Consider the following 26,036-nt stretch of genomic DNA (forward strand, 5'->3'; position numbering starts at 1 on the left):
TGATTTAGCCTCTTTCTCTGAATTAGTGTATTGATCAATTCTTTATTTAATAGATCTAGCTAATCGGTCTAATTCTAACAACCTTAAGAAAAGGGAATTTGCAGCTCTTTCATTTCTTTTTGGCTCATTTACAATGATGAATGTATATAATTTGCAGTGCTCCTTATGTATATATTTTGCAGTTCTCCTATCAGTACATTCTAGAATTTAATAAAAAGTTTTCTAAAGTTTCGACATTTGCCCGAGATTTGTTGATGTTGCTTAAGTGGGAAGAGAGAGAAACAAAAAAGAGGGGAAGATTAATATTTTTTAAATCAAATCAGTGGCCGAACTGATTAGGTCATTGGTTAGATTAAAAATTATTAAAATTTAAAAAAAAATTAAAATCTTGATTCAACTGATATTTTAGCCAATTCAACTAGCTCATGATCTAATCGGTTCAAAGACACTTTACAAATAGTCTCTCGGTCGATTCCCGATCTAACTGATCTGATTCGGTTCAAACAACACTTGAAGACAAGATTAAGAGAATAGTGGGAAGTTCACACTATATGGTGTCGAAAGTCTTATTCCTTAAGATAGTCTCTTCTTACTTTTAATGAGTGGGAGCTAGTTATGTATACTTTTAGACGATTATTTTTTTCTTGATGTTCATGGGATGTGTCAGTGACTTTGCTAAAGTGTGTGTTAATATATATCCCTTGAGTCACGTATCACTTCATCGGATCTCTAAAATCTTTATAGTAATAAGTTAATCCACCTTACAAGTGACATATGAGGTATGGGGAGATCTTTACTATTGATAAGACAGAGTTACGTGGTGTACATTATAGAAGCTATGAAAACCTTTAGAAAGAGAGAGATTGCCAAATTAGTTATACCGATAATCCTTAAGGGTTGTATTTGTTAATATCCCTTATTGTGATCTTTGATTCTATTAAACAAAAAAGGATCACTAATTTTCTTGAAGAGTAACTACATAAAATGTAACATTTTGCTTTATTCCAAAATGTGGGATTAAGGGAATAAGATGGATAAATTACAATGACCATAAATGAAGGAAAGTATTGATGAGATGCCATAATTTTTTAAGAGTAAATTATATTCAAGGTTAATCAACTATTAATAAGTTTGTGTCTTGGTCACTTAAACTATTCGAAAATTTTTATTTAAATCATTGGGATGTTAATTTTTTCTTTTTAAAATCCAAGTAACGAGCTCCAACCAATGATTTCAACAATTCATAGGGTGGATCAATATCCATTGAGAATAGAAGAACCTTAGATCCAAGTTGGTCTAATGGTCAGTATCAGAGATCAGAGAAGAAAGTTGTTTGGATTTGAGTTTGTAGATTCGTGACTTTTAAAATTGCTTCATAAAGAAAAAAAGAATTGTGGAAGAGAAGGAGAAGAAGAGCTTCTGATTGATGCAGATAACATGAATAGAGAAGGCCATACAACGACGATATTAACAACCCATTCACTTAAATGAAAACTTTTAAATAGTTCAACGACCATTTTATAACTTTTTGAAATTGAGTGATTAAAACGTAAACTTACTAATAATTTTACCCTTATTTTAATCAGCTTTGGGTGAAAAGGCCAAAACTTGTAAGAAAATAATTTTAAAAAATGGCCAAAATCTATTGTTTGTATTGAAGTCCATAAGTTAACAACATCTTCTAATTCAACCATGTAGAAACTACAAAAGAACCATCTAGGAACTGACAAACAATCGCATACACACCAATATTTGGATATAAAGCTCCATAAATTAGATCCTTAAAAATAAAACCCTTCCCTGCATGAAATTATATAGGTCAACTCAATCCATCACCTTGGAACATGTGGTACAAGCATTAGATGATACCATAGGAATTGCAGTGGAAAGATCAGATATAGGTAGCAAGCAATTAGCAAGTAAAGCATCGCTAGTTGCAGTGAAAAAAGCTTCCCAATAATGTGGTGGAGGGATACTATTGACAGCTTCGATATTGATCTCGAAAAGCTCTTCTTCTCCTTCTTCATCTTCATTTTTCATCTTTGTTATAATCTGGGTTTCGCTGCTCTTTCCTCCATGATCTACAATTTCATCTCTGAAACTGAACGAAGCCATTGATTTCAGTGTTGAGTTTGTGAAAGTTTGGAGCATCCAGTTTGCGTTTAAATATGTGGAGATTGGGGGTTTGGGGTTAGTGGGGTTGAGGGAATAGGTGGTAAGTAGAACGCTCTTCAACAAATTCACAACAGAGTTTGGTCAAAACAAGCGACAAAATCAAAAATCACTTTTCGGACTCTTGACGTTGCTTTTCCCATGGGTTAAAGTACCATTTAGTCCAATTGTATTTTATCATCTTTGATAAAAAAAAGTAAATTAGTTTTTATACATTAAATCAAAAAGTAAATTAATCATTTCTGTTCAAATTTTCATCCATTCATACTATTAAAAATTGATCTGACTAATAGAATAGTTAGATAGTAACATGTGGCATGCCATAAGTAAAAATGCTGACGTACAAGGACCAATTTATTTCGTATAATGAAGGGATTTTTTATATCTGCTTTACAGTTTACTAAGATTAATCATTTTAAAGTTCATAGTTACCTTTTCCAATAATGCCATGTTCAGGGCTCAAATCCGAGTTCTCTCCAAAAGTGTAACGTGACATACCATTATATCTGCTACCTGTAGATATATTTAAGCTTCCTTTAACAACTACATTTACCATGGCAATTTCTCTTGGGATAAATATCAATTTGATATATGAACTTTAATTTGGTACAATTATACACATGAAACTTGAATCGTGTTTTATATTTATGTATGACACTTTGATTTTGAATTCAATCATACAAATTTAAAGAAATGAATACATACGTTTATTTTCATATTGAATTAATATAATTATTTGTGTATGCAATCTATCAACATAAAACCGTGCCAATTAGATAATATTGTTAATAATTTGTGAAAAATGAATTAAATCAAAATTTTATGTATAGAATTATACAAAATCAAACTTTTTAATATTTTTTTTTATTTTTCTTTAATCTCATTTTTTAACTAAAAGTAAATATTTAAATTATTTAACATATAAGGTGGAAAAAATATTTTTTCCCTAAAAGAAATTGTATAAAAGAAAAAATGTTGTGTCAATTAAACTTGGGGGTTGGTATCCTAATTAACTGTTCTTAGTATGACATACATATTTTTACAAATTAGTTTTCCAATAACTTCCTAAGTTAGGACTGAAAAAGAAAGTAGAGATTTGTTGTCCCTGTTTTATTGGATAAAATAAACATTCCAATACTAAAAAACAAAGGATGTTGGTCTAATTAGGAACTTTGTAAAGTCAACCTTAAATCGTATGATCTCATTGTACTATTTTCCATGACAATGGACATGTCATTCTCAAAAGGGTAAATTATTAGTAAATTTTTATTTTTGTTATTCAATTTTAAAAAATTATTAAATAATTATTGAATTATTTGAAAGTATTCATTTAAATTAAGTTGCTAAAATGATTGTTAGATAGTATTCTTTGCTTATACCGTATGTCAATCGAAAACTCTCATTCCTCTTTTCTTTTACAGTTCGATGTTTTTTATGAAACAACTTTTTATATTACAAATCTTCGAACCAAAATCTAAATAACTTTCTTTTTTGATATTTGAAACTGACTATTAAACTGATTTAAACTTGGTATATGTGCTTCTACTTATTGATAAGTATTGATCCATTATACCAATCATTGTATTGTTGTTTGGAGTGGGCTAAGAGATGTTAAATCCACCACCGCTCCACAGTCGGCATACTCTAGTTCACAACCCATTCTGCTACACTATGAACCTACTCTGCTCCGTTTCAATTTATTTTTTACTACTTATTTTTATCATTTTCAATTTTTCAAATACAAGTAAATATTTAAATATAAAATTTTCAATAATTTAAACACAATTCTCTAAATAATATATTTAAATATAAAACATATGAATTTTTCCATACCACAATATTATATTTTCTCTTTTAGTAATTATATTTGTACAAGGATAAAATGTTCATATACTGAAAAAAGAGGAGGCGAAATAAGCAATTACCATAAATACACTATATCTATCATAAATACTCCATATCCACTATAAAAAAGAAATTTCCACTCACCCCAATAAATTATTTTTAATTTAAATTAATTTTAATAGAGTTAATTAATAAATTTAATCATTACAAAGATTATAGTTATCATCAATTATACTGATTGCCAATACTTTTAACTCTTATTTTTTTTATTGTTTTAAAATGATAAAACTTGTCAAAGTGAAGTGATGGGTTTGAGAGGTAGAGCCAACTGCTACAACACAAGATAATAAAAAAATTTTAATCGAAAAAGGGAAAGGAAATTGAAAGCAACATTTAAGAAATCCAATTGTCTCAACAACCAAACTCAAAAACAGCATTTCTTTGTTTAGTTCAATGGTAGTTGTGTTTTTAAGGAAAATTAAAGGAATACAAACAATTAATAAAAAATTATTTTATTATTAAATCTTTTTTAAGACTAGAATTAGTCCTTCATGGTCTTATTGGCCAACTAACAAAATCAACAATCATATAATTTTATACACTTATCAATTAATCAGATGATGATGAAACGTGATAAAAAATGTTTTTAGTTCAATAAAATCTTGAAAAAGACTTTAGCTTCAGCTTGGGCATACCCCATACATGCTCTAGGACCCTTGGTGCTTAAAAAATATTGAATATTAAACCTATATATTACCTATAGTTAAAGGATGAAAGGGATTATGTCCCTTGTGCAAGACTGAAATAGTAATACATATTTACACATCCCACCAACAATAAGAATGCAGGTAAAAGAAAAGGTAAATTTGCAGCTTGCAGATGTAATCTACGCATATAGCAGTTTTGAAGGGAACTATTAGAACTAGAAGTTATGCTATTAAGTTCCATGCCTACTATAGAAACCTGCAGTCCTACCTACGCGCTCTTAAAATTCTATACTTAAAAGCCTGTAATATATCCAAGACTGAAAACCTGTGAAAGTATTGTGACGACATTGTAAAGACCCTTTGAACTAAAAGTTATGCTTTTCGGGCCAATGTCTACCATAGAAACCTGCATGTCTTGCGTATGTGCTCTAAGAATTCAATACTTAAAAGGAGTCATACAAAGTAATCAGTATTCCAAGATTCAGAACTTATGAATGCTTCGTGACAACATCCCACCTTAGAAACGAGCAAGATATATGAGGTTTAAGGAAGAAAACAGCAACAATCAAGAGAATTAGGTTTGTAAAACTAGTTAGAAAAAAGTAGGGACAGCATATATATACATACATATATAAAAGACTTTCTTGCAAGTGAAGTTACTAGACTTTCCTGCAAATAAAATTTTATTTTTAACCCTAAACCCTGAAGAAAACTAATAATCTTTGCTGTCTAAAATGAATCTGTAGGTAACTTAATCACATAAGAATTAGAGCTTGCTAAATTTGTAGGGCACTCAATCACACAAGTCAGAAACATTAAAAACTGGACTGATATGCAAATCTGTTGGCAACTCAATCACATGAGATGAGCATTAGAATTTATTTTCTTTAACATCTTACATGACCTAAACTTCTTTGGCTTCAATTTGTGATGAGTTCCCTAAAACTGAACTTAATTTATATTTAGTCTAATGATGTAAATCCAAGCACTAATGCACAGAGTCTATATTATAAAATGATACCTCAAAAACTTCCACAGCAAAAAACTGATCTAAATTTATATTTAGCCTGTAAAACTGTAAAAAGAGATAAAAATCATCATTATTCTCAAGAGAATCAAGGACCCAAAGTGAAAAACAATCTTTCCTCATGCCCAAAGAGATGTTTTCTCCTTATTGCCTTAATATGCTTTGCCAGGATGAGTAAATAGTTTTATTGAAGATAATGGCTAACACCAAGGATCTCTCAGAACCCATCTCCAACAACATAGTACTTGATAAAACAGAATGATCAGAGTAACTTGATCATGAATTATATCTAATATTGACGCAAATAGAAAACAATGAAGAAGGTAAAATCCTATTTCAAGCCCTCAAACGAACTTATCTTCTATCTTATGTGGACCCCTGATTCAGGTACGTGTTTCTACTCAATAAAATGAACCATTGGATAGCTTGATGATGAATAAAACTAATAGTCAAGTAAAAAGATAACAATGAAGAAGGAAAAAGCCTATTTCAAGTCCTCAAACAAGTTTATCTTCTTCTATCTTAAGTGGACTCTTGATTAGGGTACATGATTGTACTCAATAAAACAAAATCATCCGACTAGCTTGATCATTAATGAAATCAAATATTCATGCAAATAGGTGACGATGAAGAAGGTAAAATCCCATTTCAAGCCCTCAAACAAGTTTATCTTATCTTACGTGGACCCATAATTCAAGTCCGTGTTTCTACTCAATAAAACAGAACCATCCGGATAGCTTGATAATGAATTAAATCTAATAGTCATGCGGAGAGATGACAATGAAAAAGGGAAAAGCCTATTGCAAGTCCTCAAACAAGTTTATCTTCTTCTACCTTAAGTGGATTTGTGATTAGGGTACATGTTTGTACTCGATAAAACGGAACCATGCAAATAGCTAGATCATGAATAAATCAAATATTCATGCAAATAGGTGATAATGAAGAAGGTAAATTCCCATTTCACGTCCTCAAACAAGTTTATCTTCTTCTATCTTACTCAGGCTCAGGATTCGGGGAGCTTGATCATGAATTAAATCCAAAATTCACGTGATCGAATAATAATGAAGAAAGTAAAAGCCTATTTCAAGTCCTCAAACAAGTTTATATTTTTCTATATTAGTCGGACTTGGGATTCGGGTTCATGTCAAACACAAATATGCTCAATAATTTTTTCTAAAAAAATTAGGATACATTTGAAAGATCATATAGATATCCATGTCAAGTGAAAAAGAGCTCAATACAAACCGAGTAATAACTTTGAGCTAAAAAGGCAAATTTCTATGAAATTTCAGTTCTGTTCAACATTGTAGATATCAAAATTCAACCAAAAAAGAGAAAAAAAAGAAAACCTCTTTAGAATACATAGCAATTAGTATCCACTAAAAGAACCTAACCCTAGATACAAGCAAATTGTACTTCAATTAAAATATAACAAGAAGCGAAAACAAAGTGTAGATTAAGAAACAAGCGTACGATATAAGGCCGCGATGTTCTTCACCTCCATCAGCAAGTGCCACCATTAAATTGGTGCAAGCCCTAGTGGCCCAAACAACGAAAATCCCCGCCACGGCGTACCTAGCAACGCTAGTCCCCTGGGGAATAAAAAGCGATGCTGCAGAGAAGATCACCACCGGTAACATACAATAACCAACCACGCTCGTACACGTATGAAGATCTAGGTTGCCGTTGCGACCCGCTAACATATTGAAAACGACATAGAGGAAAATCGAGGAGACGACGATCCAGCCAAGGATGACGCCGAATTGGATCTTGCCAGCGAGGAGTTGGAATAAGCAGAGGGATAAGTAGAGAAAGATAGGGCCTGATAAGTCGGAGTCTTTATGGGCCGTCGGATTCACCCGGAGAGGGTTGAGGATGGATCTGGTCTTGTACCAGATTTGATCCGGGTGGATACCGAGTTCATCGAGAAGGGGCTCTTCGTCTTCGAATGAAGCGGATCCGGTTGCTGCGGAGGAGGAGATTGAACCGCCTAAGGATACCGACGACGATGTGGCCGAACCCATATCAAAAGACATGAAGGGTAAAGCGGAAGAGGAGGAAGGAGGGCGTGAGGGTTGGAATGGCGCAGTGGGTACCCGGCGTTGGTTGATGTTTCCGACGGAAGGGTTGACTCCGCCGCCGGAGGGGAAGACCACCGGCGGCACCGTGAATTCTTTGGCCATTTCTTGTTAAAGCTACAAAGACTTGTTTTGTGGCTATCTAGAAATTACTAATTTTTTTCCGTGGAATCTTTTTGTGTTTCCAATTTTTAAGCTTGTTAATGGAATTTATTGGGCGCTGATTAGACCCGGCCCGACTTGCCGAGTTTTCGGTAATTTAATAAAATGTTTATTAAATTTTAATTATAAAAACATATTAAATATGAGAAAATATTTACTATGTCACGAGTAAAGTTTTTAGACTAAACAAGTAGTGTTAGAAAGTAAGCGTACATTATCAACTTATCAAATGGGATATTACTATTCTTTCTTTTTCTTTATATATTTTTCATATTTATTTTACGATTTGTATTTAGAATTCGTGGTTACCACTCTAAACAATTTTATCTCTAGAGATAAGTGTTCGATGGGATTATGTGAAAATTTTTTGAGTTAAATAAAGAGTTCCTAAACCCTTAATTTATTTACCAAAAGATATATACTTCTTTTCAAAAGCAACAAGGTCGTTGTAGTATAGTGGTAAGTATTCCCGCCTGTCACGCGGGTGACCCGGGTTCGATCCCCGGCAACGGCGATATTTTTTTTCAATTTGAAAACTCGATTTCTGAGAAAGAGCCATGAAGAAGCTGTACTTTCAAATTATGTCTGATTAATACTTTTTCGGTATCGTCTCAATTTTCAAATCTATGCATGAAGATAGTTGAGTTGTTAGTCCAGAATATAGTGTTCTATGATAATTTAATGAAACTCACTAGTAACTCGTAGTGATTCTGAACCATTAAGTTTGTTTTTTCCCCCTGTAAACTATCAACATTAATGGATCCATTATCCAATTAAAGAGAGAACAATGGTAATACTATATGACAAAAATGATGGAAATAGGAAGAACTTGGGTCCATATCTGGGGTCTTGATGTCTATAGGTTCGCCACTGTTATAATAGGAAGAACTTGGGTTAGAATTGAAGCTGAGGTTGAGGTGGTCAGTAATGGTAATGGCTGAATTTTTTGGCTTAGAGTAGGTGGGGTTGGAGAATTTTTGGTTAAGCGCAGATAATAGCGCTTGATTCTCGTCGTTGAGAAGCTTTGCTTTCTTCCTCAACCTCTCATTCTCTTTCAGTATGTAACAGTTCTTCATGTATAGCTCTAAGTTCAGCTTTTCCATGACTATCCAAACTTCCTTCAACTTGCCTGTAATGCCCCCCTGAAACCCAGTTAAAAAACCAATGGGGTTTTAGGATAAAAGAAACCACTGTAATTGACACAAATTATATGTATGTATTTACGTACGCATGGCATTAAAGATCACTAATATAAAACTGGTTATCTTATTAGTGGAGAAACAAGCAGGTGGATGATGGCAAATGATACTTGTTTTGTGAGTAATATTTTGTAGGAGCAACCCTATATGGTCTATATATAGGGGATTATAATTAGGGCAATAGCTGTCCAGGACTCTTTCGGCTGGCCTATACATGAAAGAAAGGGATAAAGGTTATTACAAGGTCGACTGCAGATTGAACATGTTGGAATTACTACTACATGTGCTTATGTTACTCTTAGACATAGATTTGTTCTTTTTTGCTTTGTATTCAAGTAGAATGATGGTTCCAGTTGGTATAAAAGAAGGGGCGGAAAGTAATTAAAAGGGGAAAAAAACAGATAAAGAAGACAAGTTTAGACATGTAGAAAGACAGGGGGGGCTTCTTAAAAACAAAGAATAAAGGAAGCTTTTAGAAGCTACTCTGCTAATTCAAAATACATTAAATAGTAAAAAGACTAATTTAATCTGTGATTTTTATAATGAAAATATAACTTTTTTCGCATGATAGAATAATGAAAAATAAAATAAAATAAAATAATTTTTACGTTTATATATAGATTTAAACTAGTACTAAAAATTTGATATTTAAATACGTTTGTATGTATTGGGACCTTATTTGTCCCTGTATATGAAGTTTCTCTTCATGTTTGAATAGCTTCTTGAATTGCATGTTTGGTGACCATGTCGTATCCCTTCTTCAGGCAGTTGTCTAGATATACATATTTTATATATACATACAAACAATCAAAGTTAAAGAACCGGCTCTACACTTGTCATTTGCTGCAAGTATATTGAGAAATTTTCCAATTGGTTTACTTGACGCCATCTAAATCTTATACATACAAACATATTATATATATATGTATGTATGTATATTATATATATATGTATATATAACCAGCTCAAAGATTCCTTGTTATAAATAAATCTGAAGACTCCAATTCAGGAACATCCTACCTTAAACAACTAAAAGATTATGGCAATACCATGGCCTAAGCATTCCTTGCATCTCCTTTTAACAATGATCTTCTTCATCTCTCAAACCACGTACACATTACAAATCCATTATATTCGATATCCTCCTTGACAATTAATCGATACTCCACATCGTCGATCCAAATCCGACCCTCAACAGGTTGATATTGTCTATTATTCATTATTTTCTCACGTCTTTTCATGTATTAATATTTTTCATCTTCCTTTTTCAGGTACATATTTCTTTTGCGGGCAAAGATTACATGAGGGTGACTTGGATAACAGAAGATAAAGACGTGCCATCAATAGTGGAATATGGGAAGATTTCTGAGAAATACAATAATATTATTGAGGGAGATAGTACTCTATATCGATACTTCTTTTACAGTTCAGAAAAAATACATCATGTTAAGATTGGACCATTGGAGCCATCAACAATGTATTACTATAAGTGTGGTGGATATGGTCCTGAGTTTTCCTTCAAGACACCTCCTTCAACTTTTCCTATTGAATTTGTTGTGGTTGGTAAGTAAAGATTTTTTTTTTATATAGTGTTTATATTTCGGTTTAAATTTTACATTTTATTCAATTTAAAAATTTTAATTTTTTCATTAATATTATTAGTATATTTCCTCTAAATCTACTTCTATCGAATTTATATATTGAGTTGGTATGTAATGGTAGCAAATTTTGATGGACATCAATGGTTGAATTAGATTTTTTAAAATTGAAAAAATTGTGAAATTAAATTTAAAACTTTATCCAAGTATAGATTGAAATAATTTATATAAAGGAAAGCAATGGCTTCTACTAATATGTTATTTGGATTTGATTGAGTATTAAACACAAATATATTTAAAATTTGAAATTCGAAAGGTGCAATGATAATTCAAACCCAGGATTTTGTGAGGCAAATTTTCAATTTTTTTCATATATATATATAAAAGATTATATCTTTTATTCTTCTAAGAATATATTTCATAAATATATGTATTTAAAAGAATGAGTCCAAAATTAAAACATCACTAATCATTTTGATAAAGGAGAAAATAATGGATTAGCACTATTTTTTTTTCCTTTTAAAGGTTCATATTGAGAGAATGTTTTTTTTTTTAATAATTTTATTATAGATTTTGATTATATTTATTTTTTTTGATATAATGTCTATAAGTGTCCATAACCCTTTTCTAACATATAAATAGGAAGATATATAATATATTTTAGTACACTCAAATTCACGTCCTTCTGCGTTGGCAACAATACTCATATCAATCGATCGAGCTAAGACTCAATCGGCGAGAGAGAATGTTTCTTCTTTTAATTTTGGTTTAAATTAGTGAGTGAAAGCAAAGAACTATTAAGGAAGGAAATCCAAAGGTGCACACATTGATCATTGTTAGATTTTTGACTAACTAGGTAGATAAATAATTAGGAGTACTAATAACTTGGGAAACCTATTTCTCCAATGTTTGCATTGGCTTGCTTTTTTTGAGTTTTCTTTTATTGGTACGCTACTACAAATCAAGCAATATATATATATAAAACACTTCTTCTTTTTTTCTCTCTTTAAAAAAGTAAAAGTTGCTATACAAATATTGCAAAAACGTAAGACCCATCAAAGTTTCACGTACAAAAACAAAAGTATTTAGTTTTAGAAAGATTCAAACTTTTAAGTACGAAACACTAGTTTGTCAAAGTTATATGTTAAAAGTATAAAATGGGTTTAATGCAACATTTATACTTGAACTTCACAATTGATACTACATTGGGGTTTGAACTTTTTTTTATTCAAATTAGTCTTGAACTTGGTAATTTTTTCCGAGGCTTGAATTTTTTTTGTCCAAGTTAGTATTTGAACTTGAAGATTATTTCTACATTGGGGCTTGAGCTTTTTTTATCCAAGTTAGCCCCTGAAATTAAAGACTTTTCCATATTGGGATCTAAACTTTTTTAGTCCAAGTTAGCCTCTGAATACGAAAATTATTCTCATGTTAGGGCTTGAACTTTTTTTGTCCAAATTAGTCCCTGATATTTCCTTAACAAAAAGCTGGACCCAAAAAATTTTTAGGTCACAATGTCGGAACGATTGTCAAGTTCAGGAATAAAAAAAAATGTTTAAGGCCCCAATGTGGGAACAATTATCAAATCCAAGCCCTAAATAGTGCATTAACCTTATAAAAATAATATGGATCCATTGGACTTGTCCAAAAGTTGGGTTTTTTGTTAAGATCGTTAGCCTGGGTTAATTTGGACTTGACTTGGATGAGGTAAACTTCATACCAAATCGACTCAAGTTTGGTAAAAGTATTATTGAGACCCTTATAGAAAGAGATAAATTACATTTTGCCCCATCTACTAAAGAAATGGATAATTTAGTCTTTGCATGTTAGATAAAAAAGCAAATTGGTTTTTATGTTTAAAACCCTGTCCATTTTATTGCTAAAAATTGGTCCTTATAAGTCAACATAAGATATATGTGGCATGCTAGTGTAACTATTTGATTATTTCATTAGCCACATAAATTTTAATAATAGCTTATGTTTGTTAACAGGCGATCTTGGACAAACTGAATGGACAAGATCAACTTTAGCACATGTCGATAGCAAAGACTACGATGTGTTTCTATTACCAGGCGATCTGTCATATGCCAATACACACCAAAAACTATGGGATTCATTCGGCCGCCTGGTGGAGCAATATGCCAACCGTCGCCCTTGGATGACAACAGAAGGGAACCACGAGATTGAGTTCTTCCCTTGGATCCCTCGTCACACTTTTAAAGCCTATAATGCTCGTTGGCTAATGCCATACAAGGAAAGTGGATCCACCTCCAATTTATATTATTCTTTCAACGTTGCCGGTTCACATATCGTGATGTTGGGGTCTTATACAGATTTTAAGGAGGGTTCTGATCAGTACAAGTGGGTGGAAGCGGATTTGGGTAAGGTTGATCGGACGATGACGCCTGGTGGTGGTGCATGTGCCATGGTATAATACTAATTCGGCACATAAAGGTGAAGGGGAAAGCATGAGGAAAGCAAAGGAAGAATTGTTGTATAAAGCACGAGTTGATATTGTTTTCGCTGGACATGTTCATGCATATGAACGATTTGTAAGTCACTTTTTTCTTGTCTTTTTAAGTGTCATTTTAAAAAATTATTAATCAAAATGTCAATTTTAGTCCTTAACGTTTACATCTTTTATCAATTTGACTTTTATTATTATTTTTGAGCTAAATTTGATTCTCAACCTTTTAAAGAAAATCAAATTTGACCATCAACCTTTTAAAAAAAGTTGAAGTGTTCTGTTTTAATCGAAATAGGAACTAAAACATTAAATTTTTAAACATGAATGATTGCATGGTAATCCACATGTATTCCATGCTTTTTAAAAAAAATTAATTTTTTTTATAAATGTTAAATTATTTATTAATGTGACAATAAACCAATTTAAAAATAGTTAATTTTTGGGTTATTGTTTTCTTTATTGACAACTAATTTATATTAGGGTCTTAATTGATTTGTCGCAGACCAGGATTTATGACAAGAAGCCTAACCCATGTGGCCCGGTTTACACAACCATAGGCGATGGAGGAAACCGAGAAGGGCTGGCATTAAAGTAAGTAGCTATCTTGATATAATAGCTAAAAATATGGAGAAAACTAGATTAAAGCTACCCATCGTCGTTTAGTTTTAGTGCGTTGTGTTTAGTTTTCTTTTTGTCTTATGTTATAGTATCGTTACATTATCTAATTTCACTACCATAATTATTTTTACACTAATCATAAATAAATGTACAACCGATCCAAAGGAGTCCTAAGACTACATTTTTGTTTTCTGTTTTTTTTTCTTTAGAATTTAAATTAAATGATTAATGATATAACAAGTTTTCAAAGTATTTTAAAAAATTAATTTAGTTTCTTTGTATATTTTTCACTTAATTGAATCTTTTCATTGATAAAATTAATTAATTAAGCCTTTTAACTGTTAAATTTTAATTGTCGTTATGATGTGATCATTAATAATTATTGAGTCAATCATCGTGATGGTGAATGGCGATTCATGTCAGCGAAAATAAAATAAAAAATAAAAAAATTGATGAGTATTGATTCTTTTTATGTTTGTTAACACGGATCTCCATGTAAACACCATGAGATTTAACTCAGCAACCATTAACAACCATGTTACTAATACCATTAGGATTTAACTGTCAACAATTAAATCTAACAATTAAAAAAACTTAATTGATTAATTTTATCAGTTGAAAAGCTCAATTGGGTGTAAATAATCAAGAGAGACTTAATTAATTTTTCGAAAATATTTGGAGAGTTTTTTATTCCATTAACTAAGCGTGTTGAAACGGTTGGTTCCGGTTAATACCCAAACTGAATTATCCAAAATATAAAAATCTTCAATCATTAATCGAATTGAAGTTATTTTCAAATATATTAACTGAATCGAAATATTTCGGATAATTCGGTCGATTAACCGAATTAGTTGAAATTTATATGTTTTTTTCTTTTGGTTAAAATAAGTATAAAACATATAAAAAAAGACATATGTTCACTTTCTTTTTTTTTATAATAGTTCAAAAGATTTAAAATAGATGTGAAAATAACAAATAAGACATTAGAAATACTAAATAAGTCTTAAAAGTTAACAACCAAACAAAAAGTTATATATATTATTTATATACTGGGGATGGGCTATATATTAGTATATAAATAATATATATTATATATGATTATTTTGGTTAATTATTTGGTTTCGAGCTAATTTACCCAATAATCAAAATTTTAAAAAATTATTAATTGATTTTTGATTAAATTAAATTCAACTACTGACCGATTAATAGAATTAGATCAATTTAATCAATCAATTCAATTTTAATCGAACTGTAGACACATAAAAATAAACCCAATATAGACTCAATGCATTTTGAACCAGCTCTAGGCTCATAAATTACACACCTTAATTTTGGTGGGCTTAATCATGCAATACAAATCCTTATAAAGGGAGCATAACACAGATCAATGGCCATAGAATCGAGCATAATTTGCCATGTCTTTAGGACACTCCAATGGAACGAAAAGTTGTAATTCGATTGATCCAATACAGAACAAACATCAACTATAAACTAAACAAATAAAATGTTTAGTTAAACTACACCCAAGGTTATTAAATTAATAGTAAGTTTATATTTTAGTCACCCAACTTTAAAAAGTTACAAAATAATCACTGAACTATTCGAAAATTTTAATTTAAATCACAAGATTGTTAAAATCGCTGTTATATGGCATTTTCTATTTGCATTGTTTGTACCAATCAAAAGCTCTATTTCCTCTTCTCTTCTATAGTTCAAATTTTTTTCATGAAACAACTTTAAATGTCACGAATTTGTGAACTAAAATCTAAACAACTTTCTTCTCCGATTCCTAACATTGACTGTCAAATCGATTTGGATCTAAGGTATGTTTTTTTACTCGTTGATAGGTACTGATCCACCATACAAAATCATCAAATTGTTGCTTGAAGCTTATTAGCTGAACCTTTTTTAAAAAAAAATAAAACTTAACAAGCCAATGACTTAAATAAACTTTCGAATAGTTCAATGACTTAAATGAAAATTTTCGAATAATTCAGTGATCATTTTGTAACTTTTGAAGTTGAGCCACTAAGCGGGGGTTACCCCCCTCCCCAAAAATGATAAAATTGCATTGTAGTCCCTTTAAAATTTTAAAAAGTACAAAGTAGTAAATATAATAGTAAATTTGTGCTTTATCATTCTAAAAAAATTATGATTCATCTTTAACTTCTTTTAAAGTAATTTTTTAGCTGCCCCTTAAATATAAACTTATTAATAGTTTTGTGAAACCGAGTATAGTTTTCTTTACTTGATCTGATAAGCCATGTTTCAGGTTTGAAGGTCCTACTCCAGAGCTTTCACTTTATAGGGAACCAAGCTTTGGACATGGTCGATTAAGGTTGGTAGATGAAAGTCAAGCACATTGGTCATGGCACCGCAACAATGACTCCCCATCACTTGTTGCCGACTAGGTTTGGCTACAAAGTTTAACTACGATCAAATCGTGTTGGCTGACTACAGTCCATAAAGACGGCTCATACATTAAAAATGATGAACTATAAAGTTATATACGACATTGAGTGTTCCGAAAGGGATGCTAATACCTTTGTTTGTACTATAAATTATATATTAAACTATCAGATTAATATTTAATGATAGTATTTAAATGCATTGTATCATGTGCATTATATCATTAAATATTTAATATTTTTAGATTTTCATTTGTTTGGAAAATCAATTTCAAGCTAATAGTAGTAGCGGGGTTAGATATCAAAAAGCGTCTATCTAACCGTGTTTGATCATCAACCAATGAATGAGTCATATGAAAAATTCGAGTACTAATAGGAGAGTCATTCATCAAGTCAACTGAAGTATCAACAACATAGTTCGCTTCACTTTGTATTTGCTTAAAGACCACTCTCCAATCGTGTCTGCACAATTATTAAATTCACATAACCAAGTTTCCTTTTGAATGCCCTTTGATATCATCATAGATACATTTGACAGCTAGAGCACAATCAATCTCAACAATAACATTTTCCAAATTAGCCTCTCATGTTAGTTGGAGACCATCATAAATGGCCCAAAGTTCAGACCGTAGTACACTACATCTATCGATGTTTCTTTCAATTCCCCACATCCATCTACCATAAATAGGATTAAAAATGTGATAAATGTCTATTTTTTAAATAATTATTTAATATACAAGCGATGAATTTTTTTAACTTCACAAGTGAAGTTGAAATTCTACCACATGTCTCAGTTATTTATCTATTTATATTTAAATTTTTTATCGTTTGTGTATCAAATATTTATCCCTGGCGAAACAAATGAGGCTGGCAAGAACTTCAACCCTCTCAAAAATGACTCCTTTATAATTTATAAAATTTTAAATTAATATAATAAAATTACACTTTTTACCTTCCAAAAATTATAATATCTAAATAAATAAATAATTTAGGTTGAAGTTCAAAACAACTCATACAAAACCCAACTTGCTAATGTCGACGTGAATCTTAATTTGACTTTTTATCATATAAAGGAAAAGGATTATTTATTCTTTTGTATATAAAAAAATGAAATTCATGGTCATATGAATTTCATTTCTCATGTAAAGTAAATTACTTAAATTTATTTTCTAAGGCTAAATTAATGATAATTTTAACAAAATAGAAGACTTGTGTAAAGGAAAAGTAATAAAAATAGAAGACTTATTTTATAAGATAAAATATTTTTATCCAAGCCCAATTTTTAAAGGTATGGGGACCAACACTGAAACACGTGTCGCAATCTTAACGAGTTTGACATTTCTATTTCTCTTTTTTTCTTTTACTCATTAAAAGTCAAAGGGTCAATCGGCTTTCCATCTTCTTCTTCTCAAATCCTCACGATCTTCTCTGCTTTGACCACGGGATTGGCACGTGCAATCTTCTCTCGCCCAATCTTCTTGAAATCGAACGTGCATCCATGATTTTCCGGGTACCTGTGTGACCCGCAAAACGTAATCCCGCACTTGCACTTGAATCCGGTCAACCCGACCCGTTTCTTGCAAACAGTGCACCGAGTCGGTTGCTGTTGTTGTTGTTGTTGTTGCTGTTGCTGTTGCTGTTGCTGTTGTGGTTTCTGTTCCGCCACCGGAGAGATCGCGACAGCCGAAACAACCAGCGGAACTCCTTTGACTTCAGGGAGAGTCAGGAGAGGTACCTGAGAAACAGATTCGACTGCCGTTGACGAAGATGAAGGAGAGGTAGAGATAGACGATTTAGCCGAAGAAGCTTGTTGTTGTTCTTTAAGTCGGAAATCTCTGTAACATTTAGAACAAAGATTCATCGTCGCCGGACTTCCTAAGAAACCACAGTTATTAACACAAAGACGGTGACCTTCCGGCGCTTGGCATCTATGTTCCTCCGCCATCTTTTCTTGTTTTTCTTCGAAATCTCTTGATATTTGCCTTTAATTTTTGGTTTTTGAAAATCAGATCTGCAAGATCTAAACACACAAAACGAATAAAAATCAAACGAACTTTAAAAACAACACAGAAATTCAAAATAAAATTCAAAAAATACCTCTGAATTTTGAAGGGAAAATATGAACAAAGCAAAGAATTATAAGAAAAGAAGCCTCTTATTAAAGGGTAGAGGGGATGAGAGGATAAAAGGGAAGGAGGAAACAACGACGAAAAGAGTACAAAAAAAAACCGAGTATATAATATTCAATAATAAATATATCTTTTTAAATTCGCAATTGGTGTTAAATAAATAAATAAAATAGGAAATATCTGAAGGGACAGGCTGGCAGGTAAAAGGCCAAAAAATGGAAATTCCAGCTAATCCGAGTTTGGTTTATTGTAGGTTAAAATCTGTATTTAGTCCCTGTGCTTTGATTAATTTTAATATTTAGTCCCTATACTTGGAAATTTTAAATTTGGTCCTCATATTTTCTAATTTAAAATTATCAGTCTAATCATTAACTTTGTTAATAATTTTTGTCAATATATTAATTAGGATGTTGTTAAATTGACAAATTCTAACAAAAACTACTAAAAACAAAAACAATAACTATAAACTATAAAAATAATTATTTTTGTTTGCCTTATATTACATTTTAGTCACTTATGTTATCATTTTGTTACAAAGTGGTCACTCTACCATTAAAATCTGTTACCTCCATAACGACAGTCCTACATGATAGTCCAAATGAGTTTTAAATGCCAACTTGGATGTCCAGTTGCTAAGATGAAAATATATTTTTAATTAAATAAATTTAATTTGGATTGCCATATAAGACATCTAAATTGGCATTTAAAACCTGTTTAGATTGCGAAGTAGGAACGCTGTTGGGGAGATAACGGAGCTTAATGTTAGAGGAACCATTTCGTGATAAAATGATAACATAAGTGACTAAAACGTAACATTTCAAACATAAAAATCTAAATCAAAAGTGATTATTTTTTGTATTTTACCCAAAAAATAATCATTGGATTTCTATTTTCAAATTGAAAAAAGTAAGAGGATTAGATTTTTTTAACTTTTAAAGCATATAGACTAAATATCAAATTATGTAAAATTACAGGGACTAATGGCAAAATTTAACCTTTATTGTATTTAACAAAGAACACGGAAATTCATGCACAGTGTAGGAAAGAGAGATAGAATTAAAACGACAGCCGCGTGCTACTGTCCAACTTGTTCATTTAACACGTGGCTTCTGATGTTTGGTTTGTTATTTAGAATTTATTATTTTTTTCTCCTCTCTCTAATGCTTTTATTTTTTTTTAAATGCTTTGTCTAGGTGGGATGTAACATAAAAATTATGAAATTGTTTATTATATATTATATTAAATTAACACATTTTATTAATTACAGTTTTTATTAAATTAAACATGTTTATCCAAACTAATATAAAAAATATTATCATTAAATTAAAGTAAATTAAATGTGAAATTCAGGGGTTTGGATAAGGTGGACAGTGGTTTTGGGGGGGTGGTAAGTGGGTCTTCTGGAAGCTGTATGATGTAATAAAAAGGGTTATTTATTTGTAAGAAGATGAAAATGACTGGAGACATTGCCAAGTTTAAGAGCTTTCTTTATACAAATGGATAATTATTGAAAAAGAACAGTGTGTTGGGTGGTTATGTTGTGGGGTGGGGGATTGGGCGGTTGGCTTTTAGCTGGAATGAGTAATATTGGTCGGATATAGCGTGTCTGAAAGTCGCGCGATTTGGGGGAGTGAAACGAATGGTGGTGCGGTTGGGGGTGCATCATTTGCGGGGCATGGTTCACCCCCTAATCATTGATTTTCAAACTAAATTAATGTTTGAAGGAGTGTTTTACAACCATAATTACACGTATAATAATTAATAGGTATGATATGGTTTAAATTAGAGGTGAACAAAACTCGATTCGATTCGCATTTGTTTTAATATTTTACAAAATCTTTTGTATTTTTGAGAACGGCTAAGGATGATGGAGGCGATAGTTCGGTCAGAGATCGTAACATTAAAAAAGTTTGATTCAAGGGCCTTGATTCAAATGCGGATAATGGTATGGTCGTGGAGACTTTCCCAGTGTCGAGTAGTTCATGGAAGAACAAAGTTTTGGGCAGAGGGACTTTTGGATTTGATGGCGATGAAGATTTTGAATTTTTAGAAACAGACATTGTAAGGTCTAATGCAAATGGAATACCTACTATTAGTTTTTTTTAGAGGGTTCAACAAATTCTAGTTAGAGACATGGCAACTACGGTGGTCGTAAAATTATTGGGAAGGATCAATAGCTTTTGGAAACCCTTCCAAAAATTCCAGCTTATGGACGTGAAAAATGGATACTTCTTGGTATAATTTTAGAGTCGAGATGATTACGAAAAGGTGCTTATCCAAGGGTTGTGGATCGTGCTAGGTCAATACCTCACAGTGCAACCATAGACCTCAAAGTTTAGTCCCTTTCAGGCTTTTCCTAGAAGCACAATGGTTTGGGTTAGGTTACCTGGCCTTCCAGGATTTCTCTACAAACGATGAATTTTAGAGGAAATCAGGAGCTTGATAGGCACGGTAGCAAAGCTGGATTTTCAAATAGATAAGGGCTCGAGAGAAAAATTTGCCTAGATGGCTGTGTGTGTCAACATTGGAAAACCTCTAGTCTCTTAGATCCTGGTGAATAGAGCGGTGCAAAGGGTTGAATTTGAATCTTTTAGGCCTTGGATGCTTGTCAAGAGAAACACATGGTGTAACACAAGGGTGCGTCAAACTCTTGACATGAAAGTGACCGAAAATGATGCCTCAAATCCGTCTGGAATGAAATTGTCCAAGATTGGCGCAGCGACATATGATTTATTGGGGATAAAAAATTAAAATTTTTCTAAAATAATAATTTTGGAGAACTAAACAAGTTAATTAATGATTCAAATTTATCATACTAAAGTATTTATTATTATTATTTTGTTTTGGAAAAGTTTTTAAATATATATGGTTTCAAATTTATGTGCTCTAATATGGAATCAGTTATACTGTAACAAGAATTTAATTTGACATGTTAATTTTTTAATTTAACTCGAAGAATTTCACTCAATTTGACTCGACTTGACTCATTAAGAAAAAAATCAAATCAAGTTAGGATGATAAAATAGGACTCGTTAACTCGATTAACTCAAAATTTTTTTACTCGATTCGATCGAACGCTCACCCCTAGTTTAAACCATTTTAATTAAAATAAAACTAATACGATATACAATCAGATTGAAGTCTGATATATATTTCGATGAAACCCATATATAATGGTTTAAAGTTAAAGTAAATATAAAGAAGAACCCATGCTTGATATTTACACATAGTAAAGCACGATCTAACTACTCAAAGGCTTAGGGCCATAACTTTACCAATACAACCAAAGCATCATTGAGTTAAATTGCATAATATTATATATACACTATTATTTATATTATATAAAGTGATTGGTTAAGTCTGATGCCACCCTATTTAATTACGAAAGCGAAAAAAATCAAAATACACAATAAACAAAATACTTTAGAATAATCTAAAATATAATTTGGGAGAGAACCCATATATGATATTGACATTTGTGCATGGTGAGGCTCAAACCTAAACTATCAAAGTCTTAGGCCTCAGCCTTGCCAACCTAGGCATTATTGGCACATGGACAATTACTTTACTTTAGGATCATATTATTATGCAAAACAAAACATAATATAGCATAAATAATAACTTAAAATCTTTAGAACAATATAAGTTTCACAAATATATAGTATTGCTCGATCAGGAATCAATGTAACACCCCTAACCCGTATCCGATGCCGGAATAGGGTTACGAGGCATTACCGATCAATACACATCATTCACATACATTTATGCATTCATATATAAAACCCATCCGACACGTTCACATTGTCCCTTATAAGGATCTACGAGGCCTTAAAACATGCTTAGAAGAGGTTCGGGACTAAACCAATAACATTTGAAAACTTTGGGAAACTTATAAAATTTTCATGCATTTAAGGGTCACACGCCCGTGTGAACAGGCCATGTGCCTCACATGACCACCAGACACACCCGTGTCACAGGCCGAGTGAAAACAGGGCATACATATTGACTTGCACCACACGGTCGAATACACGCCCGTGTGCCATCGCCATGGAAAATTTGGAGGGGTTACTGACTTGGGTCACACAGTAGGCCACACGCCCATGTGCTAGCCCGTGTGTCACACACGACCAGTAGACACGCCCGTGTGTCTAGACCGTGTCAAACCTATAGGGTATACCGACTTAAATTCGAAGGGTGCCCCAAGGGACACACGACCGTGTAGCCTGATCGTGTGTCACACACGGCTGAGACACACGCCCGTGTCTTTGCCCGTGTGGACAAAAATAGGCTATTTGCAAAGCCAATTTGCCACCCTTTTTGCATATACCTATATAAGCTTATATGGTACCAATTTAAGTTACAAATATGCAACCAAAACTCATCAATCAATATACAAATATACCAAATCCAATATTTCAAACATATCATTTCACCATTTCTATCAATTACCAAAACATACTGTTGAATAACAACCAATCTCATAATCATCAAACCATCTCAATTTCCATAATAAACTTGCCAATCACTTAGCCAAATATATATATACCACAAACACATATATGAACACATATCATAAGCCAAATTCACATTCAATATTACCAACATTCACAAGCCAACTTATATGGCCAAACACACACCAACATTTACAAGCCAAATCTCATGGATAATATCACAACTCAAAGTACCTTAACTAGCCTATACATGCCATATACCAAATATACCTATCTCAAAAGTACCAACTTAAGTGTTTGATAGTACGATGATGTTTCCAACAACTTCCAGATCCGAACTAGCTTTAATTATCTATAAAACATAGACAAATAACACAAAGTAAGCTTCATAGCTTAGTAAGCTCGTAAGTGAATATCTTAATTCATCAAATAAATGCAATTTAACTATTTTCACATTACCAAATCAAAATCACATTAACCACAAACCTTTGTCATGTCTCAAAACATGATCAAATACCATCTCATTGAACTTTCTCAATGTAATATTTGAATAGGTTCCGTACGTACCTGTACCACATCGTACTAATCTTTTTCTTAATTACATCATTCTCTGCCCGTTGAACCATTTGAAATAGAAGTTGGATACTCAAGATCTCAATCGATAAGTACCTATACCATGGCCCGTAGCCAAATCAAGGTAACTTATCCCGGAGAACCTATACCATGGTCCGTAGCCAAATCAAGGTAACTCCTCACTAAAATACCTATACCATGGCCCGTAGCCAAATCAAGGTATCACTCTCACCTAAAGTGCCTATATCATGGCCCGAAGCCTACATAATAGCCTAATGACAAGCCATTAGCATCCTAACTATTCCTAAGGTTCAACCGGGAAGTTTCGCTTGTCATTTCATTGTCGAACATATTCGTATAGTTGTATTCTCAATCCAAACATTATCTGTAATCTCACAATCACATTTTATGCAATACCAAAGCATATAACATACATTTATAACAAAATTATCATATACAAACTTACCTCGTACTCGAAATTGACGAATCGGATCGATTACTCGATAACTTTCGATTTCCCCCGATGTAAATCCAAATTCTTTCTTTCTTGATCTATATGTATTCAAAATTAACCCATTTAGTCAACTACTCATTCAATTTAATCCTTAAACACATATTTAGGCATTTTTATACTTTAGCCCTAAACTTTCACATTTCTTACAATTTTGTCCTTATTTCATAATTACACAAAATTCACACAATTCAATCCAAATACACACTAGCCAAATTCCATAGGGACCCTTAGTAGTCCAAAACTTTCATTTATTTCACATTTAAACCCTTCAATTTGTACATTTCACAAATTAATCCTTATTTGACATTTTTGTCAAAAATCACTTTACAAAACGTTAAAATCTTTCAACAATTATTCATTTTCCATAATTAATGTAGAAAGCCCAATTTTCCTAGGGCCCAAACAAACACCAGAAACCCATACAGGAACCAAATAATAAAACCAAATCAAAATTAAACAGTCTAATTTTTTATAGCCCAAATTACAAAACCCAAAACATTACAAACTAAACCCAAAATATAAAAACCCTAAGCCCAATCCTATGGCCCAAAATTAAACCAAATTTCAGAAAAACAACAAAACAAAGACATGAAACTCTAGTAGCTGCCGCCGTCGCATACCAGCCTCCAGCGCACCTCCATACCCTTCCACGCACCACACGCCACGTCAATCTTCATACCTGCAAGTAAGATAAAAAAAGGGGGGACAACAACACAGAGAAGAAAAACAGTAGCAAAAAAACAATTTTGTAACAAAATGTATCGGCTATAAAAAGCCACCAAAAACACCAATGTATTTTTTACAGATGAATACACAGAGAAATAGAAATACACACAAATACAGAGACAACAATAAAAAAAAAATCTCAAAAAGGTGGTTTTCTTTCTGTTTCTATTTATTCATCTTTTTGTTTTTTTTTCAAAAGAAGCAAACGAAACATAAAAAAGAAAAAAATCTCACATTTCTCGTGTTTGAACCACCGTGGGTGGTGAATGAGACCATCTCCGATGATAGATGGTGTGACAAATTTTTGATTGCTGGCCACCGTGGACGGCGGCGCTGTCGCCGACAGCTGGAAGCCACCACGGTGGACCGGTGACTGGAGCTAGGCCGACCATGGTGGTTGAGGGAGAGAGTTAAGAGCTCTTTTTTTTTTTGAAGAAGAAGAGGTGAGAAAATGAAGTTAAATTTTTTTTATTTAAATAGATGAGTTTTGCTTTAGCCATTTAAGGGCCAAAACGGTGCCGTTTAAGGCTGACCCGTGTGACCCGACCCGCTTAAGCCAGGATCCGTGTGTTTTCTTTGTAAATGGGATATTTATACGACGAATCCCTCCGCTTTTTCACCGTCTTTCAATTAAATCCTATTCATTTCTTTCGGTTTTGTAATTTTCCCTATAACTTTCACGTTTATTTCATTTTGGTCCACATCAGATTTGTGCGTTTCGCAAGGCAAAGAATATTGCCCATTTGATCCCTCCTTGTATGCGCGCATTACAATTTAACCCTTCCCTTTTATTTTATTTTTGATTTGCCCCTAAATCTCTGTTTTAAAATTCAAATCGGTCCACTTTTGTTATTTTTACTATTTTATTAATTAATTTAGTGTTATTATTACTCTAATTATATTTTCTTTTTATGCTTATTATTATTATATTATTATATCATTAATTTTATATTGCTATTACTATTATTATTATATTTCCTTTCTATATTTATTTATCAACTATTTTTAAATACCTTTATTTCATTTTATCATTTTATTACTTATTTATTTATATCTTTCTATATAGATTTAAAACTTTAGAATTTTATTAAATTATTAATATCATCATCGTTATTATTGATATTATGATTTTTTAATTTACGTTACACTATATTTATTTATTTATCTCTTCAACCCTTTTAATAATTTAATTTCATTTATTTATATTCTTTTATGTACTTTTATATTTTACCATTATTATTATTATTATCATTTATCTATATATTTGATTTCAAATTATGTCCATAATTTCATTTCTACTTTAATTTGTTTCTTTATTTTCGATCTTTTACAAATTATTTTGCTTTATATTTATTCGTGTAT

General features: G+C 31.9%; 4 protein-coding genes and 1 non-coding gene across 5 annotated transcripts; 2 read left to right on the forward strand and 3 right to left on the reverse strand.

The window, feature by feature from the left end:
- Window positions 1-1,622: 1,622 nt before the first annotated feature.
- Window positions 1,623-2,143, reverse strand: LOC121230262 (uncharacterized). The gene has a single exon (XM_041114740.1). The coding sequence runs from the start codon at window positions 2,113-2,115 to the stop codon at window positions 1,825-1,827; it is 291 nt and encodes a 96-aa protein (XP_040970674.1). The 5' UTR covers window positions 2,116-2,143; the 3' UTR covers window positions 1,623-1,824.
- A 4,864-nt stretch (window positions 2,144-7,007) lies between these two features.
- LOC107925684 (protein YIPF5 homolog) lies at window positions 7,008-8,024 on the reverse strand. Its single transcript, XM_016856399.2, has one exon. It carries the CDS (start codon window positions 7,932-7,934, stop codon window positions 7,173-7,175), a length of 762 nt encoding a protein of 253 aa, XP_016711888.1. The 5' UTR covers window positions 7,935-8,024; the 3' UTR covers window positions 7,008-7,172.
- A 409-nt stretch (window positions 8,025-8,433) lies between these two features.
- On the forward strand, window positions 8,434-8,505 carry TRNAD-GUC (transfer RNA aspartic acid (anticodon GUC)). Its single transcript has one exon. It is a non-coding gene; the product is annotated as a tRNA-Asp (tRNA).
- Window positions 8,506-10,491: 1,986 nt separating this feature from the next.
- On the forward strand, window positions 10,492-13,980 carry LOC107925599 (purple acid phosphatase 22-like). The gene is given in 4 exon segments (XM_041096162.1): window positions 10,492-10,753; window positions 12,780-13,194; window positions 13,196-13,340; window positions 13,758-13,980. Coding segments are annotated over 4 exon segments (915 nt in total). The 3' UTR covers window positions 13,851-13,980.
- A 3,526-nt stretch (window positions 13,981-17,506) lies between these two features.
- LOC107925681 (zinc finger A20 and AN1 domain-containing stress-associated protein 6) lies at window positions 17,507-18,545 on the reverse strand. Its single transcript, XM_016856395.2, has 2 exons — window positions 18,379-18,545; window positions 17,507-18,301 (listed from the first exon to the last, which is right to left on the reverse strand). Exon 2 carries the CDS (start codon window positions 18,224-18,226, stop codon window positions 17,690-17,692), a length of 537 nt encoding a protein of 178 aa, XP_016711884.1. The 5' UTR covers window positions 18,227-18,301; window positions 18,379-18,545; the 3' UTR covers window positions 17,507-17,689.
- Window positions 18,546-26,036: the final 7,491 nt, after the last annotated feature.

The sequence above is a fragment of the Gossypium hirsutum genome, chromosome A01, assembly GCF_007990345.1.
Source record: "Gossypium hirsutum isolate 1008001.06 chromosome A01, Gossypium_hirsutum_v2.1, whole genome shotgun sequence".
Lineage (NCBI taxonomy): Eukaryota > Viridiplantae > Streptophyta > Magnoliopsida > Malvales > Malvaceae > Gossypium > Gossypium hirsutum.